The sequence below is a fragment of the Amphiura filiformis genome, chromosome 12, assembly GCF_039555335.1.
Source record: "Amphiura filiformis chromosome 12, Afil_fr2py, whole genome shotgun sequence".
Taxonomy (NCBI): domain Eukaryota; kingdom Metazoa; phylum Echinodermata; class Ophiuroidea; order Amphilepidida; family Amphiuridae; genus Amphiura; species Amphiura filiformis.
This window is the reverse complement of record NC_092639.1, coordinates 56192235-56208925: the sequence shown is the minus strand read 5'-3', so window position 1 is coordinate 56208925 and position 16691 is coordinate 56192235. Positions and strand designations below refer to the sequence as shown.

The 16691-nt window shown below is 36.4% G+C and overlaps 1 protein-coding gene across 4 annotated transcripts in view; it reads left to right on the top strand.

The window, feature by feature from the left end:
- Positions 1–16143, top strand: part of LOC140166466 (uncharacterized) — a 215497-nt gene extending 199354 nt beyond the window's left edge. For 2 of the 4 annotated variants that reach the window (XM_072189945.1, XM_072189948.1), the window contains 6 exons: positions 5698–5921; positions 8591–8720; positions 9117–9230; positions 9922–10079; positions 11925–12183; positions 13193–16141. In XM_072189945.1, the coding sequence (XP_072046046.1) occupies positions 5698–5921; positions 8591–8720; positions 9117–9230; positions 9922–10079; positions 11925–12183; positions 13193–13387 (1080 nt within the window). In that variant the 3' untranslated portion in view covers positions 13388–16141. Of the gene's footprint in view, positions 1–5697; positions 5922–8590; positions 8721–9116; positions 9231–9921; positions 10080–11924; positions 12184–13192 lie in introns of all 4 variants that reach the window. The other 2 variants (XM_072189947.1, XM_072189946.1) reach the window with 2 other exon arrangements.
- The last annotated feature ends 548 nt before the right edge of the window (positions 16144–16691 follow it).

The window sequence follows — 16691 nt, the reverse complement described above, 5'->3', positions numbered from 1 at the left end:
GTCTAATTAAATTATAGAAAGGTAAACTTAATACGAAGATTTTCAATTGCGATTTTCTAGAAATGCGTGTTTTTTTCGAGATAGATCAGTATGTGAAAATACGTATTTTGAAAAAATCATAGATAGTTTAAATTAAGCATTTTATAACTAATTATCTAGGAAAAATTGAGGTCTGTAATTTGTTGTATTTGAAGAGCTCCGTAAAAAAGAACTATATACCAATTTTCTCAAAAAAGTCAAAAATTCAAGATAGACCAGTATGTGATGCACCCGACGATATGAAGTAGCAAGCTGTAACCCAGAGGTGGTAGATTAATCAATTGAGAACAGAGTCCATGTATAGGACTTCTGAGGAGTCTGAGTTATGCCTCGTTATGGCTGTGCATCTCTTTTAAACATACCTCACTCCACCCAGGAGTGGTGCAAAGCTGGTATTAGGATTTTGAGGTGACCTGTGCAAATGTTGCAACAATGCAGTAATTGCAATATGCCAGTGGTTGTATTGGGCCAATGAAAGTCAGTGGCCTGTACACAAGCAACATTGAGCAGATCTAACTGAAGTAAATTGAAGTCTCAATAATAATGATACCACTATTTGCAACATTTAAATACACGCACAGCAAAAGTGCCGCCATAAGTATGTTACGGCCTCATGATTTGGCTAAAAGAAAATTGGATGAACACCATGAGCTAATAATAGAAGGGGTAAGGTCAGCCAAATTTAGCTTAGCTTGAAGATGGGACGGGATGATCCACCTCATTGTCACACTGCTTACCCACACTTCCTGTCCATTTTATAGTCTGTTCTCCATCAGATGGAGCATGACCTATGATAACGGTACGCTGTATTGGTTGAGAGTGACATTGCCAAAGTGCAATGACACTACTGAAATTTTAGTGTTTGCAACTTGTGATAGTTTATTACCCAGAAATTGGATCTTGGTATTGAATTAATAGTGTTAAATTTAGGTCGGGTTTTATTTAAAGTAAACAGACTGCGAAGTCTAATGTTGTTCCCAGACAGACTGGTTGGGATAGTTGTTGGGGACAGTTTAATGAGACAAATTAAGCTGCCAGATTTGAAGTCTTTCTTTCTGGCAAAGCTTTAAAAAAAAATTCGGCACTTGTTTATGCCAGTAAAAGTCACTAATTATGCTAAGCTCCAACCAAGTCTGTGATAATGCCAAATTATCACTGCCAATATGAAAAATAGATTGTTTGCTGACAGATTTACTATGCTTGCTGGCTGGGGTATTTTAAGGTAGTATGAACGGCTAATCAAGCTTGCAGCAAAATAGCCACAATAGCAAATTGGAATTGTGTATTAATTTAAAACTTAGAACGGACTAAAGATAAGTCTTCACTCCACCTATTTTCAGAGTTTCATTTCTTTATTTTTTGAAAATTACCTAAATTTTTCCACATTATAATTTTTTTTGCCTACATGGAATGTGCTATGGTTTCCAAACTTTCAGGGATGGTGTATAAGCTTAATATCTAAATTCTCTCGCCAGCTTGTTTGGATAAAGTGTTTAATTTTTTAGAAAAATAATTTTTAAATTTTTGATTTTAGGGAAATTTAGAAACACATATAACTTAAAATCGAAACACTTAATTAAAAAATGCTGGCGAGAGAATTTTCTAAATTTGATTACCTTTCATATGACACCTTGTTTGTTGTAATTGGACCTATAGTTAACTCCAAAAAAATTCTAGAATTTAGGTAATTTAGTGTTTCTAGAAAAAGTCAAGAAAATTGAAAAAGTACTAACATTACCATTAAATATCTCCTTTGTTAAGGCCAATATCTTGGCAAAAATTGCTGTCCTTTCTTAAGTAGCATTTTTGCAATAAAACAAATTAAAAACCAGATTTATGGAGTGGGTATAAAGGAGAGAAAATCACATTTAAACAAATTACTTGTTTTCAAAAATGAAGCTGATTGAAGAACTTGGCAACATGCCAAAAACATGCCATGTGCAAAGTCTATGGGGTTTTCCAATCCCAAAACATGGTGTAAGTCAAAAATGCTCTTTTGGAAAAAATTAAAAATTGGCAGGTGAGTTTTTCTCACCCATCTCCACATTCTGTATCATTTTCAAAGCAAATCTGAGCATGACACCGTAGCCGTTCATACTACCTTAATGTGCAGTTCATGTGCGCACATTGCAACAATTTGCAATTTGATTAATCCAAATCAGAATTTTTTATTTTTGCAATGTTAGTAGTTTAATCATCTTCACTTGGATATTGATTCTTTTTTGACAAATGCTCCCTATTACACTTGGGTTGAGTGAGGCAGGCAAAGTACTATGTTATCCTGCTAGAGTCAATACAATTGTAGCTATAGTCCATTTGGCTTCTTTGAGGCCGTAGCGGCAAGTGTGTAAATGCATCATTTCTTTGAGTCAACACACACACAAGTTAATACTGGGCTCACTGCACTGACATCACTGCCTGGCAGAAACCAAATGGATTACAGGCTAAAGGCTACTACTATTATGTAGTCTGACGTCTTTTTTCACTTAAATGTGTAAAATACATTCTACTGGAGTGGTCAATGTAGAATGTGATATTCCAGTTGAAATCCATACACCCCTATGGAAGATATGATATTAATCATCCACGCAGGGAGTGTGAATTCCGGTAACCCCATATGAAATCTACACCTACTGTGTGGGTGATTAAGGTCATGTCTTTCATAGGAGTGTATGGATATCAAATGGCATAACCCTATGGAGAATGTATAAGATATGCCTTCATGCAATTTACACACACCAAGATTAGAGCAAAATTGATGCAAAACATCAAACTGTATACAGCCCCAAAACACAGCTTTGCACAAAAAAGAGTTGTGACCAAAACAAAATATTTGACCTCAGAGTGGACAAAGTCGTTAATGAATATCTTGTGATGCGGTGTTGTGGCAAGACATCTCTGTCAGCATATCAGTGCCAGTTTCCTATCTCATGTGATGAGAGGTGGCACAGATGATCCAGGGTAACTCAGTGATGTTATGTCATCCAAAAATATTCTCAAATCTGTCTGTCTTGTTTCCTTCTGAAGGGCTAAATCAAAGAGTGATGGATTTAGTATTACTAGTACACGCATATGTGTGTATGGGGGCTGTAGTGGGTTTAAACTTGAAAGCACACTGGGTTTTCCATGGAACTTAATCATTGTCTGCAGACCAGGCCACCATTACTGATTGTCCTCAGAAAGTATCTGAGTGAAAAGCATGAAAACAAGTATCTTTCACACTTTTGAGAAAGTACATTTCTTAGGATTATGCCTATTTATAACATTGTGACCTCAGTACAGTTTGCAGTCTCTCTAGGGCTGCAGAAGCTGGCTTCAGAACCAATAAAATATTATGTAATTTATATCCTTTATGCTGATGTCTGTGTATTTTCAGTTAAACGCATAAACATGTTACAAATCAGATTCTCACACTGACTCTGTACCAGGATGTCCTTTATGCTGATGTCCGTGTTTTCTTATTTAAACACATAAACATTCTTCCTATATACGTGCATACCTCAAATTGAGTATTGTCGCACGGGCTTAACGTGCACAGTTTTTTACCTATGCACGATCCTGGAACCTAGGATTGATTGCAGATATCAGAACCGGGATGGTCCCCTTCTCTTTCGAATAGCTCTGACACTTAACGTGCACAGGGTTTGACTCTTCCTGTACACGGGACCAACGGCTTTACATGACTTCCAAATCACGGACGAAGCACATACACTACCTATATCTGCACGTGATGAGCAGTGTATGGGGGTGAGAAGAAATTCTTCAATTAAATTCTGAAATTAAATACTGAACTGAATTGAAGGATTCCTGACCATATAGGAACTTTTTGGGAGGGAAGAGAATTTTCACCTAAGGCAAGCCCAAGGCTCGAACCCTTGTCGATCGTATCTCCCGGCCGGCAGCGCAACGCCTTAACCACTCTGCCATCTTGCCCTCATGTTACAAATCAGATGCTAACACTGACTCTGTACTAGGATGTCCTTTATGCTGATGTCCGTGTTTTCTTATTTAAACACATAAACATGTTACAAATCAGATGCTAACACTGACTCTGTACTAGGATGTTCTTAAAGCCGATCATCTCCGTGTAAACACATTCAGGAAAGACAGCCTTTTCCTGCTTTTGAAGCCAACCCCTCTCTGTACGCAAGTTTTTACGGCCAGTGATAAATACAAGTGAAGTTATCATATATGTCCACCATTGCAACAGAAAGAGTCCCCGGGGAAAGTCCCTGTAATGATCAATGATAATAAGGAAGTACCATCTTGACATACTCTATTTATTACTGTTGCCCTAATTTGGTTACCCTAGGGCAACAAAAATGAAAACAAACTTGCTGATTAATGTAAAGAAATGCAGTCAAATTTGTTTAATCTTTTTGGATTGACTGTCAATGCTGCTTGTAGTAGATACTTAGAATTAATGAACTATCAATTAACCAATCAGAATGATTGGTAACATTGTCTCGGTAAATACATAGCATATATGAAAAGATCACAGACTATTACAGACCATGTATCAACAGTCAAAGTTCCCATGCATTGTATGCTGTGAATTTGTGCATATTCATGAGGGCCGATTGTTCGATTGTGCCATGTCTAACAATCACGCCAACGTTGTGTGCCTACGCGTATACGTGATAGAGTGTTGCGTGCCTTAAAAATACGCATTAAGTGCGTAGCAGTTTTGCTCGTCGCATTTCATGGAACAATCGGCCCTCACTATCGAGTGATGCTGAGACTTTGACTGCTTGTACGTGGAAAAGAGTGGAAAAGGATCGACCAATTCAACATCTATGGTCAAACAATTTTGGTTCAATTGCCTAAACCAAAAGTGGTGAGTGCTCACATATTTGTCTATCTCTGTACATCAAGGTTTATATATCTTTTGTGGTTTGACAATTACAGGAACCATTCAAAAGGAAAGTACTTTTTATTGGTGTTAAGTGGAATTGTGCAATAAAGTAAGAATGTCAGCATGTTACTTCCAAATTAAAATAGATCACAAAAAGGACTTTACCCAGGATCTCTTACAGTGGTGGACATAATGTGATAACTTCAATTATTGGGTTTTTAGCGCCGGACAAGTTTAGAACTGTCAAGCTCTTGTCAGGAGTAGCTCTGACTTCTTCAGGACAAAGTACCTAAGAATGAGACATGTAGGCCACCCTTGCTTACTGCCGTTCACTGAAGACTGCCCCTTGTCAACAGAGAACAAGCAAATCTCGTCTCTCTGCTAAATTTCAAGGTTTGGAGGCTCTGAAAAGAGCCGTTCCCTGAAGACTGGCTTTTGTATTTATCATTGGCCCCCTAATCTTACATACAGAGAGGAGCTGGTTTAAGTAGCATAAAAGAGTTGTCTTTCGTCCTTGCGTTTTCAAACTTCTGATTGTTTTAACTACAGTATGTGAAGACTCAAGTTAAGATATTTATGAAAATTATCTTAATGTTTTATGGACACATTTAATAGAAACAATCTATATGACATCTAAAATTCTGTTTGATTATCCGCCATATGCCTCATGTATGTTTTAATTACAGCAGGAAATCATCAAGAAGCCTATGCTACAGAACAAGAACTTACAACAGGATGTAATGTTATATAGAATGCCAAATTAATTATCTACCATACGCCTCTTGCATTTTATCTAAATCCAGGAAATCATCAAGAAGCCAATGCTACAGACCAAGGACAAAGGTGTGAAACGAGATGCAATAGAAGTTTTCAAACTCATTCAATGTTATATGGGAGATAGGCAAATTAAAGACAAGGAACCGGAGGCGGTGGTCGTGGATTTGGTGACGAGGGGCTGGACAACGGTACCCATTAGGGATGAACTCTACATTCAAGTGTGCAGACAGACGACAGAAAATTATAATGAGTAAGTATACGCCAATTTGTCGTTCAATTTGCAATGCATTGTGGGACAGACAGTTTTGGTAGCTGAACTCGAATAGCTGAATCTGGAAAATTGCTTTAATTATTATGCATTCATTTACTCTTATATTTTTTTTGTAGTAAAACATTTCAAACAATATTTTATAAGCAAACACACACAAAAATCCTGATTGGTCAGAGTTAATGTTCATCTGTATTCTGTACCAAAATTTGCCAAAACCTTCCCAGAATGCATTAGCGATATGGCTTATATGCAGCACGTCCAGTGATCACATCAAGTCTTCAGATATTTATACTCTAAATTTGAATGCTGCAAATTGTTGCATTTTCTGTGCCAAGCAAATTGTGAAAAGCTTAAAACTTTTAAAACAGATCACTTAGGAGGAACGTTGTCATAAAATATGTTTTTAGTATTATTTTACAGCAAAATTTATTTTTGGATGGTGTTTGAAATGACAAACAATTTTGAATATTCTTCTGTACACGACATACAGTACTCAGCATTTAATTTATGTCATTGTCAATCACACTGGAAAGATTAATTATGCCATAATTCAAACTTACTATTCAAAATTATGTAACATATGGAAGCTTTTCATTGCAATAATTGAGAATGAGGCATCCTAAATGCTTCCCCTTAGCAGGTGTAAGACAATGTGAGACACAAATAATAAATGTGTTCCAGAGAATTGCACAGTCTGTTAACAGATTACATAATAGTGATTTGAAACCGAGACAGGCCTGGGTACATGCCAGCCAAGTAATCAATTGTTTGGTGTTGAAATTACTGCAAGAAACAGTAGAAATAATCAGAAACTGATTTGGACTCCCAAGTTATCAAATCGTATGTGACCTGTTTTCACAAAATGAGCGCATAAGTCACAAGTTGGTGGTTTTGAGACCTTTTTTTTTTTTTTGAGTTGCTATTCTTTGTTTGAAGACACATGTATAGTCAGTGATGTCCTTTGTGAATGGGACATAATATGCCATAATCTATTTTCAATTTTGTCCCCATTCACAAAGAACACACCATTGAAAATACAAACGTCATCAAGCAAAGAACATCAACTCAACAGATGGAACGTCTCGAAAATCCCTACTTGTGACTTTACACTTATTTCAAAATTCTAGTAACCACAAATTGACAAATTAATCCTGTTACGTTTCTTATTTGTAAAAGAATATTGAAATCAAGTATGCAGCATATTACACATAATTCCAGTTAAACACTTGATTACATAACATTGATGTGAAACTCTAACCAAGTCTGGCTACATGCCAGCCAAATACAACATTATCAGTTACATATTGTATAACTTTAGGGTCGCTTGCGTGCAAGATCTTTCTTGATGTAGCATTGATTACTTGATGAGAACTCACAGAATTTCCTTTCTGCTCAAATTCAAGATCCTTCCACATTTTTGTGATTGACACTGGCTAGCTATCATACTACTTGTGACCTCTTTAACCTAATCCCTCAAAAGCACAGTTCAGTGACATATGATGACCTCTCAATACAGATGCGTACCTTTGTATATTGGGTATCATACCTCATAACCTGAAACCAGTAGTCAGTAACAAAGCTTTAATAGCAACTATACAGATTATTAGGAGAGATTATGAGCAGGGTTGCCAAAACATTTCAGCCCAAATCGCGGGTCAAATAATCAAAAGTCAACCAATTTTTCTCTTAACCATTGGTTTCTGGAAACTACAGGAAGTCGCAGGAGTCATCCAATTTTTTTTCTTAACCATTGGTTTCTATGGGACAGGAATTTACAAAAATTGTGGGGACAATTTTCAAAAGTTGACCAGTTGGGCTACCAAATTGTGGGTTTGGCAACCCTGATAGGTTATATAATCATAGTTCATTGACGGCCGGCACATGTGTTGGATCTTGTAAACTAAGATAAATTTTTAAAAGAAGATACAGCACTTCTTTTCTATCGGATACAGAGATCATGCTAACTTTCTCTTCATGTCACATTGTGTTTCCTGAAGCCCATTAGCAAAGCTATTTATAAGTTTGTTATCAATTTCAGCCAACTGATCGTGATTTCAATTTGCATAAGTAATGTTTTGTGTAGTCATTTTTTTGTGCTATTTTCAAAACTAAATGCTTGATCTAAACATAGAAACATAGAGCAAGAGCGATTTAAAATTGGATTTTGCCAATACATCTATAGAATTCTATGATACTTTATATGTATATTTGGGTATAGGATTAAAGGGAATGTGTTGATACCATAAAAGATGCAAAATGTACATATTGTATAAGACATTTCAAATAAGGATATTTACATTAATGAAGTCATGCAATCTGTATTAGTGCTACAAATGATCTGCAAATTAAGATTTCATTTGAACTACAGTATCCTGTTGAAGGAGCTATTTATCATTAAAAACATTGATAGAAAATGTATGATTTATTTACATAATTGTTCAACCATGCAGTATTAGCACAGGCTCTGTGTTGTACTCTTATACCTATGAGGATGATCCAAGATATTCCACCAATAGCGCTACGCTCGGTGCTCACTTTGCTCGCTATTCAAGAGGCGTCGCAGTTTGCGGAACAGGGCTAGTTCTATGCAATATATGCAACCATAAAATATTTGTAATAACTGCATTTCACGATTTTGTATTTTTCAGTGAAAGTCTACAAGCAGGTTGGGAGTTGTTGGCCATCTTCCTTAACTTCTTCCCTCCATCCGTCCGCTTCCACTCCTATCTGGATGGATATGTGGTTAAGCACCTGACTGGGGAATATGACACAAGAAAGGTAAGACCACCCCTCACCTACCCCCACCCCTCGCCTACCCCCACTCCCACCCAACATACAAATGTGGTAGGAGACATAGATGACCATCTTCCTCAAATTCCCTCCATCTGTCCACTTCCATTCCTAAGGATAGTTTGATATTTAAAATAAATTTTTGTGTTTAAAAATCTATTATAAAACTCATCAGCTAATGGTAAAATAAGTGGACTTATTCCTCTCACAAACTTGGAGTTCTGAGTTGAAAGAGGACATCGTTCAAACATTACCATGCTCTACATAGTATGTCCCTCTTTACCCAGGTATAATTTTCATGATCATTCTAAATATTTATTTAGCTGTCAATTTGTCAAAATTATGATTGATTTATTGATGTAATGTTTCCTTTGTAATGTGCAGGTACCTGTCAAGGACTATGCAGAACATTGCTTTAAGAAACTTGAGAGGATATCCCAAACAGGGGCTCGCAAAGGAGTCAAAAAGATCACACTGGAAGAAATCAATTTAGCTAAAGTAAGTAATCAGTGGATGGCTATAATGTGTGTCCAGTATAAGTTGGAACATGACCCCATCCATTAACCTTTGTTATCTAATACACTGTGTACAAAGCCATGTTCCATCTTCCTCTAAATGATCTCTAACACTTAATTCTCTCCACATGGGTGTCAACTGCAGACGACAGGTTTAGATTTTGTTTTAAAAATTTAAAAATTGTTAATTTTCATGACTATATTTGGAATCAGCATATAAAATGCATTTAATTGAGTACAAATAAGCCTAGTATTGGTCCAGTAGTTCTTGAGATAGCTCTTGATATTTTGAGAAAATATCTCAAAACTTCACATTTGCCCCATTTGTGTAAGATCCGTGCATTTTGGTATAGGTCATATTAGTTTGATGAGAATTGCCAAAATGTCAATAATGGCAAGTTAATAATGAGGACTGCAAAAGCTACTTTAAGGTACAATAGCTGCAGTGAGGTACAATAGCTGCCTGATGTTATGCCATATCTTTGAGGAGGAGCATTTTGTGTGTTATTGGAGAGTTAATAGTTCAAAGAAAAATGGAGGCTTAAAAGTATGAGAATTGACAATTTTAATAAAGTTTCAACAGCTACAGCACCATTAACCTTACTAAGTTGATGCTGCTTATAATATATCAATTTCTATCTCTGTAACACATCTTTCCTTGATTCTGTGTATAGAATTCAGTCTTCCATCCCTCCATGTTTGGTAATACACTTGAAGATGTGATGGACTTACAGAAGGATCGCTTCCCAGACCGTGAGCTGCCTTGGATTGTGGTCGTCTTAGCAGAAGAAGTATTCAGATTAGGCGGAGAGAAAACAGAAGGAATATTCAGGTAAGACTAATTGGACATAAACAAAAAGTATTATACTCAGTGGCGTAGCTGCCGGGGTGCAATTGCCCCATGCAAAATTGCCTATTTGGGCCCCCCGCCCCTAGTGCAAGGAAAAAAAGAGGAAAAAAGAGGGAGCGAGGAAAGAGAGGGAGAGGAGGGGCAGAGAGATGGGGAATCCATATGATATGCAATACCATACGATTATTATCAATAAGCCTGGCAAAAATTGTCTCTTTGGGCCCCTGCCCCCTCCCCCCCCCCAAGTGCAGGGAAATTTGGTGGATTTGGGCCCCACTCCATACAGGCTTGCCCCACCTCCCCTGGAAAAAAGCACAGCTACGCCGCTGATTATACTACTGTCAGAAACCATAGTTGAATATTTCTTCCTATGTGTAATCAATCAAGTGTTGACAGATTTGTTTGGAGACACTGAATGCAGCAAGTGCTTAAATTGAGACTACTATACATTACTCATAATAACACTAAAAGATATAGGATAGACTAATACAGACTATTTTCCAACAGTCAAAGTCCCCGTGCATTGTATGCTGTGAATTCTCACTTATTCATGGGCCCATCGTTTTGATTGTGCCATGTCTGACAATCACACCAGCATTGCGTGCATTGAGACTTTGACTGTTTGGAGTTTGTCAGTGTCTCTTTAGTCCATGGTTGTATGCTGAGACGAATATACCTATATTCGTCTCAGGTTGTATGCAACAGGGATAGGCCATTCTAAATGCAAAATTAAGATTTCAAGCATTACAAACTTGTTTTCCTATGAAGATTGTATGAAGATCACACATTCAGATAACAGATATTCCTGAAAGAGGTCTGGATAGGAGAGGTTAGACTGTAGTTATATCATCCAAGTATGGATTTGTTAGTAGGAATTCTCAACAAGGATCAGTTTAGGTCCAGTTGAAATTAATACAATATATACATAAAATATGTTACAACAAAGTGATGTATTATTAATCTGATGACACTATCATCAATTCAAATTTTCTAAACATAGTAAGTAGCCTATATTATGACTCAAATTCTGTTATGAGCTATGCAAGCTTGTTGAAAAAGGAAAAAATATTGATATGATAAAATTGCTATGATTCATCTTTTTATATAAACTGGAAATGCCATCAAGGTTCCTGATTCTGACGTAAACATTGCCCCAGCTCCGGAAACACTGTCGGAACTTTCCAAATTGCACAGCACAAGAAGGCGTGTGGCTATATATGTTGTGGTTGTGTCATTATTATTAGTAAGAGTGATGAGAACTTAAATGGGTAGCTGGGAAGGAAAAAGTGAAATAAGTTAATTGATAACTGTTGATTTAGTTAATGACTTGGTGAGAGATTGGAGATGTGTGTTATACAACACTTTGATGCTGTTATTTGCACTTTTATTTTCCCTTGTGTTTTGTTAGTGTTTTACACCCTATTTTTGCATCAAATTCACAACAAATGGTGAATAAAATCTATTGATGGTTTTCAGTGTTTAATGATCAGTTTCATGACTGTAACTTAACACATTTTGGTTAGAAATGAATATTTTATACTTGTAAGGAAACAGTTGTGGAAGGAGAAATCAGAAAATACAAGTACAAAGCATTGTTTACAAAGTGCAAAGTTCACCCCAGTGAGTCCCTAGACTGGTTTATCTCCCATGCATATTACCCATAATACATTCTGTTGCATGCACACTCACACTAAGAAAGGGGCATATAGAATTGGATTTGTCCATAATAACCCAGAGAGGTTGTAATATATTTGTTGAACATGGTCATAATTATCCCTGCTGTCTGCTAATTCTGTTCTAATATTTTGTATTCCATCATAAATGCAGAGTACCCGGTGATATAGATGAGGTCAACGCACTCAAGGTGAAATGTGACCAGTGGTCGATGCCAGAGTGCAGCGACCCCAACGTCCCAGCTTCGCTACTTAAATTATGGTACCGTGACCTGTACGAGCCACTTATACCCATGGAATTCTACGACCAGTGTATCAGGGCATGTAACGAGAGAGACAAGGCATTAGAAGTGATCTCATTATTACCAGACTTAAATAGACTACTGCTCTGTCATTTTATCAAATTTTTACAGGTAAGATTGTGACCCTTAACCCCTGGACACTACTGGTCATCTAACAGCATTTCTGATTGGATGATAACTTGAAATGCTCATTTCAATTGCCAATTATGACTAGGCTTTAAACTATTTATGGTCAAATTTGCATTTGCAGGTGATCTTATTTAATACCCTCCTTGATTGGTTCAAAATTGGACACAATATTAATTTTGGCCAATGGGGTTAATAAATGTGAAAGTGAAAGAGATTTTTTTTAAATCATGCTAGCTGCAGGCTAATGACTGGATATGATTTTGTTGCAGTTTAAATAACAAAATGCCAATGTATGCAACAAGTTTCTTTGTTGTAGAACGATGAATGATCCCGAAAAAAATGTAAAAAAGCCTTTTTCTGTTGCCAGGCTCCCCTGTGCAAATATGGAAGTTGGAATCTTCTAATTTTGGGATTTTCTGTGTTTAAATTGCAAAATGTTTACAATTCAACTTCAATTAGTAAGTAAAGGCAACAGTTTACAGCAGGGGATGTGGATCTCAAACACAACAGAAAAATAAAGTCATAAATTGTCAGCATGTTATTGCCAACCAAGTTTTTAGAAACTTTACCACAGTTTGTAGCTTTACAAAAGTGTAAAAAGGTACAGTGAGGTTCTTCAGGCATTTCTTGTAAACATTTGACAATTTCTCTATTCACACTCCCTATTTAGGAAACAGAAAAAAAAGCAAGCAGATATTTTAGTGTCATTAGCATCAGTGGCCTCAATTCTGCAGATGATGACAATAAGTTGTGTACTGTTTATTGCCTTGATATGTGTGACTAATACATCACGAGTCAGGCTGGTCAGTTCACACCTGCCTGGGTTAGTAGTCACTGTGATATATTAGATGTGGAGTTGTCAATAATAATTAATTTGAACCAAAAGAAATGTAGTCAACTTTTTTATCACTGCTGCAGAGTGCTGCCACCACAACCATTACTGACATTTACAATGTTGTTATAACTTTTTCACCTTTGTGCATTTTTGCAGGTATTTGCAAAGGAGGAGAATGTATCGTCAACGAAGATGGACATTAATAACCTCGCCATGGTTATGGCGCCGAACTGTCTACGATGCGCCTCCGAGAACCCACAAATCATCTTTGAGAATACGAGAAAGGAGATGTCGTTTGTACGGACGCTGATACAGCATCTTGATACCTCATATTTAGATGGTATCATTTAATGAAACAATAGCAGTTTGTGCACATTTTTGTGTGTATGGAGAAAATACATATATTAAGTAGAAGAAATATTGTGATATTCCTGAGGTTCTAGCCCTCTGGATGTTTGTTGGGCCACCAGCTTGGGGATTCATCAAATCGGTGAATTTGATCCTGCAGAATTTTCTTGGAATATTATGCCGAAAACCAAACATGGAGGATTGTGTGCTGTTGCTATGACGACTTGGTGCATCGACAAACTGGTAGTGACTTCGTGGAGGAATGTGACAAAAGTTGGAATATGTTTGCATATTGCTAAATGATATTAATATGTGGTGCAGATCATGATGTGCAGTTTTGTACTGAAGTGTATCTTTTTCCATTTGCTTGCAGCATTGTGCTATTCCAGTTTATTCCATACACCCCTATGTAAGACATGCCCTTAAGTGCACACACAGGGGGCGTAGATTTCAAATGGAGTCACCCATTCAGGTAACCCCATTTGAAATTCACACACTCTGTGTGGAAGATTAAGGTCATATCTTCCATATGGGGTATGTAGATTTCAACTGGTATATCCTAAATTTCAATAGTGATCATGAAGTAAAATTATGTAAGTTACAAAGATAAAGAGTGTTTACATGTTTTTTTTATAAAAATGCAGTTTGGCTTTCCTGACTTGATGGACAATATGCTTGACCTCTAAAGTGCAAAGTGTGATGATGCAGGCTATGTTACCCTATGGGCAAAGCTACTTTTTGAAAGAATTTGTGTCCATTTTGTTTCCTACCCAAGTAGTGGTGCTCCAGTCAGGCAACACTACTTAGCCCTTTGCAACCACATGTCAGAGCTGTGTTTTATTTTCATGAATCGTACAATCAATGCAAATATTTAAAACAAAAGTAACCTGCAGCAATCATCTGTAAAGTGCATAACGCCAGTAGACATTTATGAAAATAACTGCTAATAATTGTACAAATCATCTTGTAAAGCAGAAAAATCTTATTCCTGGTCAAAACTTCAGAAAATAAGCAAAAATATTCATTTGATATCATAAATCAACTAAACATAAAATTACATGCTTATTATGGCCCCATATCTATTCCATCTCACCCTGCAAAATTCATGAATATTTTCAACTATGATACTGTAATATTGCAATGATTATTATAAGGTTATAGTACATGTACCAATAACACAAAACATAATTATGGCGTTAATTGTTAAGGCATAGTGTGTTACACAATCATGTCTCTAAATTACAAACAAACAGATAATGTGTGTGTTCTACAAATGTATATCTTCTGCGCCAACTCAACAAAATCCACAAATGCTAAACCTACTAGTAACCCATGCCCCTAATAGTGATGATACTAACTAATACAGAATATATAGGAATATGTTTGATTATTACAGGAATAATGGGAATAGCATGAAGCCAAAACAATTATTGTAACAATTCCAATCTGCAAATCATGAAAAGCACTGAGATGAGTCTAGAGTTTTGTGTTAAGTATGTGGCAATTATTCCATTTAGTGCTTCCATATTATTTGGAAATGATAATTGGACTATTTCAGTTGAAAACACTGTGCATGCAAGACATGACCTTTATCTTTCAAATGGAGTCACCCATTCGGATAACCCTGTTTGAACTTCATACTCCCTGTGTGGAAGGTTAGAGTCATGTCTGCCATAGGGGGTACATGGATTTCAACTGGAATTGTAATAGCCCATTGTGTTGTATTCTTTACAAGTGCATTGCATATATCAAATGATTCTTATGGTTAATCTCATCAAGTGGTCAACTCTGCTCTGTTGTATAGATTTTGTCTGTTTGAACACACAGCATAAAGTTAGAAATGTATAATGAACAGTATCAGCAATCTTGCCTACTTGTAGATACGGTTTTATTACTTGGAAGGATATATTGTCAAGTTACTTTTGTCAAGGCCACATCCCTTCTCCCAATTTGAGTCACAAAAGAAGTGCATGTCCAACTGTGTCATAATGGGCTATCCTAGTTGAAATCCATATACAGTGTATGGAAGACATGACCTTAATCACCCACACAGGGGGTGTAGATTTCAAATTGGGTTACCTGAATGGGTGACTCAATTTGAAATCTACATCCCCTGTGTGAGAGATTAAGGTCATGTCTTCCATAGGGGGTGTATGGATTTCAACTGGAATGGCCCAATACTACTTTTGCTTGGTTGTAAGGGAACAAACCAAAAGATCGATGACATCCTGTAAACAAACCTAGTTGCATTTGTGAGGGAGGGAGTTAAAAATGTTGATTTCATTTCTCCTGCTCTTAAAACATTGATGCTACCATTGAATTCCATCTACAAGCATAATGCTTCTAAATTAGTGTTTTTATGAAGATAGGGATAAAAGGCAAATACACTCCACAAAAACATTACAATAGATTGGTCTTACAATAATACTTGCTTGTACAGCTACCTGTTTGTACAGTATCAGTAATATAGTTGCTCAAACTCCAAATGTTTTTGTAGAGGGTGTCTGCCTTTCGTCAACAAAAAAAACCCACTCATTTAGAGGCATATATACTTGTAGGTTGTATTCTATGGTATTTTAATCCACTTCCACTTTAGTCAAATGGGGAGGGGGAAGGGTAAATTAAACTAGTTACGTTTATAGGATGTCATCAGTCATTTGGTTTGGTCCCTAATCACCAAGTAACCATGGCAACTCATTACATTATTATGTAATAATCTGATGACATTTTCTCGGATGATTTGTTTGTCCATATTTTGTTATAATAGCATGAGTTTTTATTTATTTATATTATTTTTTTCTAAATATGTAGATAAGTTTTTAATTATTGCCAATATCATGTATACTGATAGCACAATGGGACCTACTTACATCTATTTCTGCATATGGTTCAGACATTCTGCTGATCATTATTGAGACTGAGACAAATAGTTTATGCATGGTGTTTTATTACTCTTTTTAACTTGCCTGTTATTTTTTTCGCAACAATCTTATTGCAAAGTATAAAGTGAGTTCAAGAGAATATAAGTTGCTATTGAGGTATAAGTTGACAAATTGAAACCTTGTGTGTGTATCACAACTTATCCATTTATTTTTTTCTCGGATATACTATAATCAAGCGGGGTCCAAACTCGGCTTCCTATTTTATCTATTTTGTCTGTTACATGTCACTCTATGTTTGTTCTTACACCTAAGCAGTTCTTTTTATAAGCACAATGTCAAAATTTCTGACCAGTGATCGCTTTTATTAACAGTTACAAAGTTGTCTCAACTCCTCCAACATATCGTAAGCCCAAATGTGTCGTAAC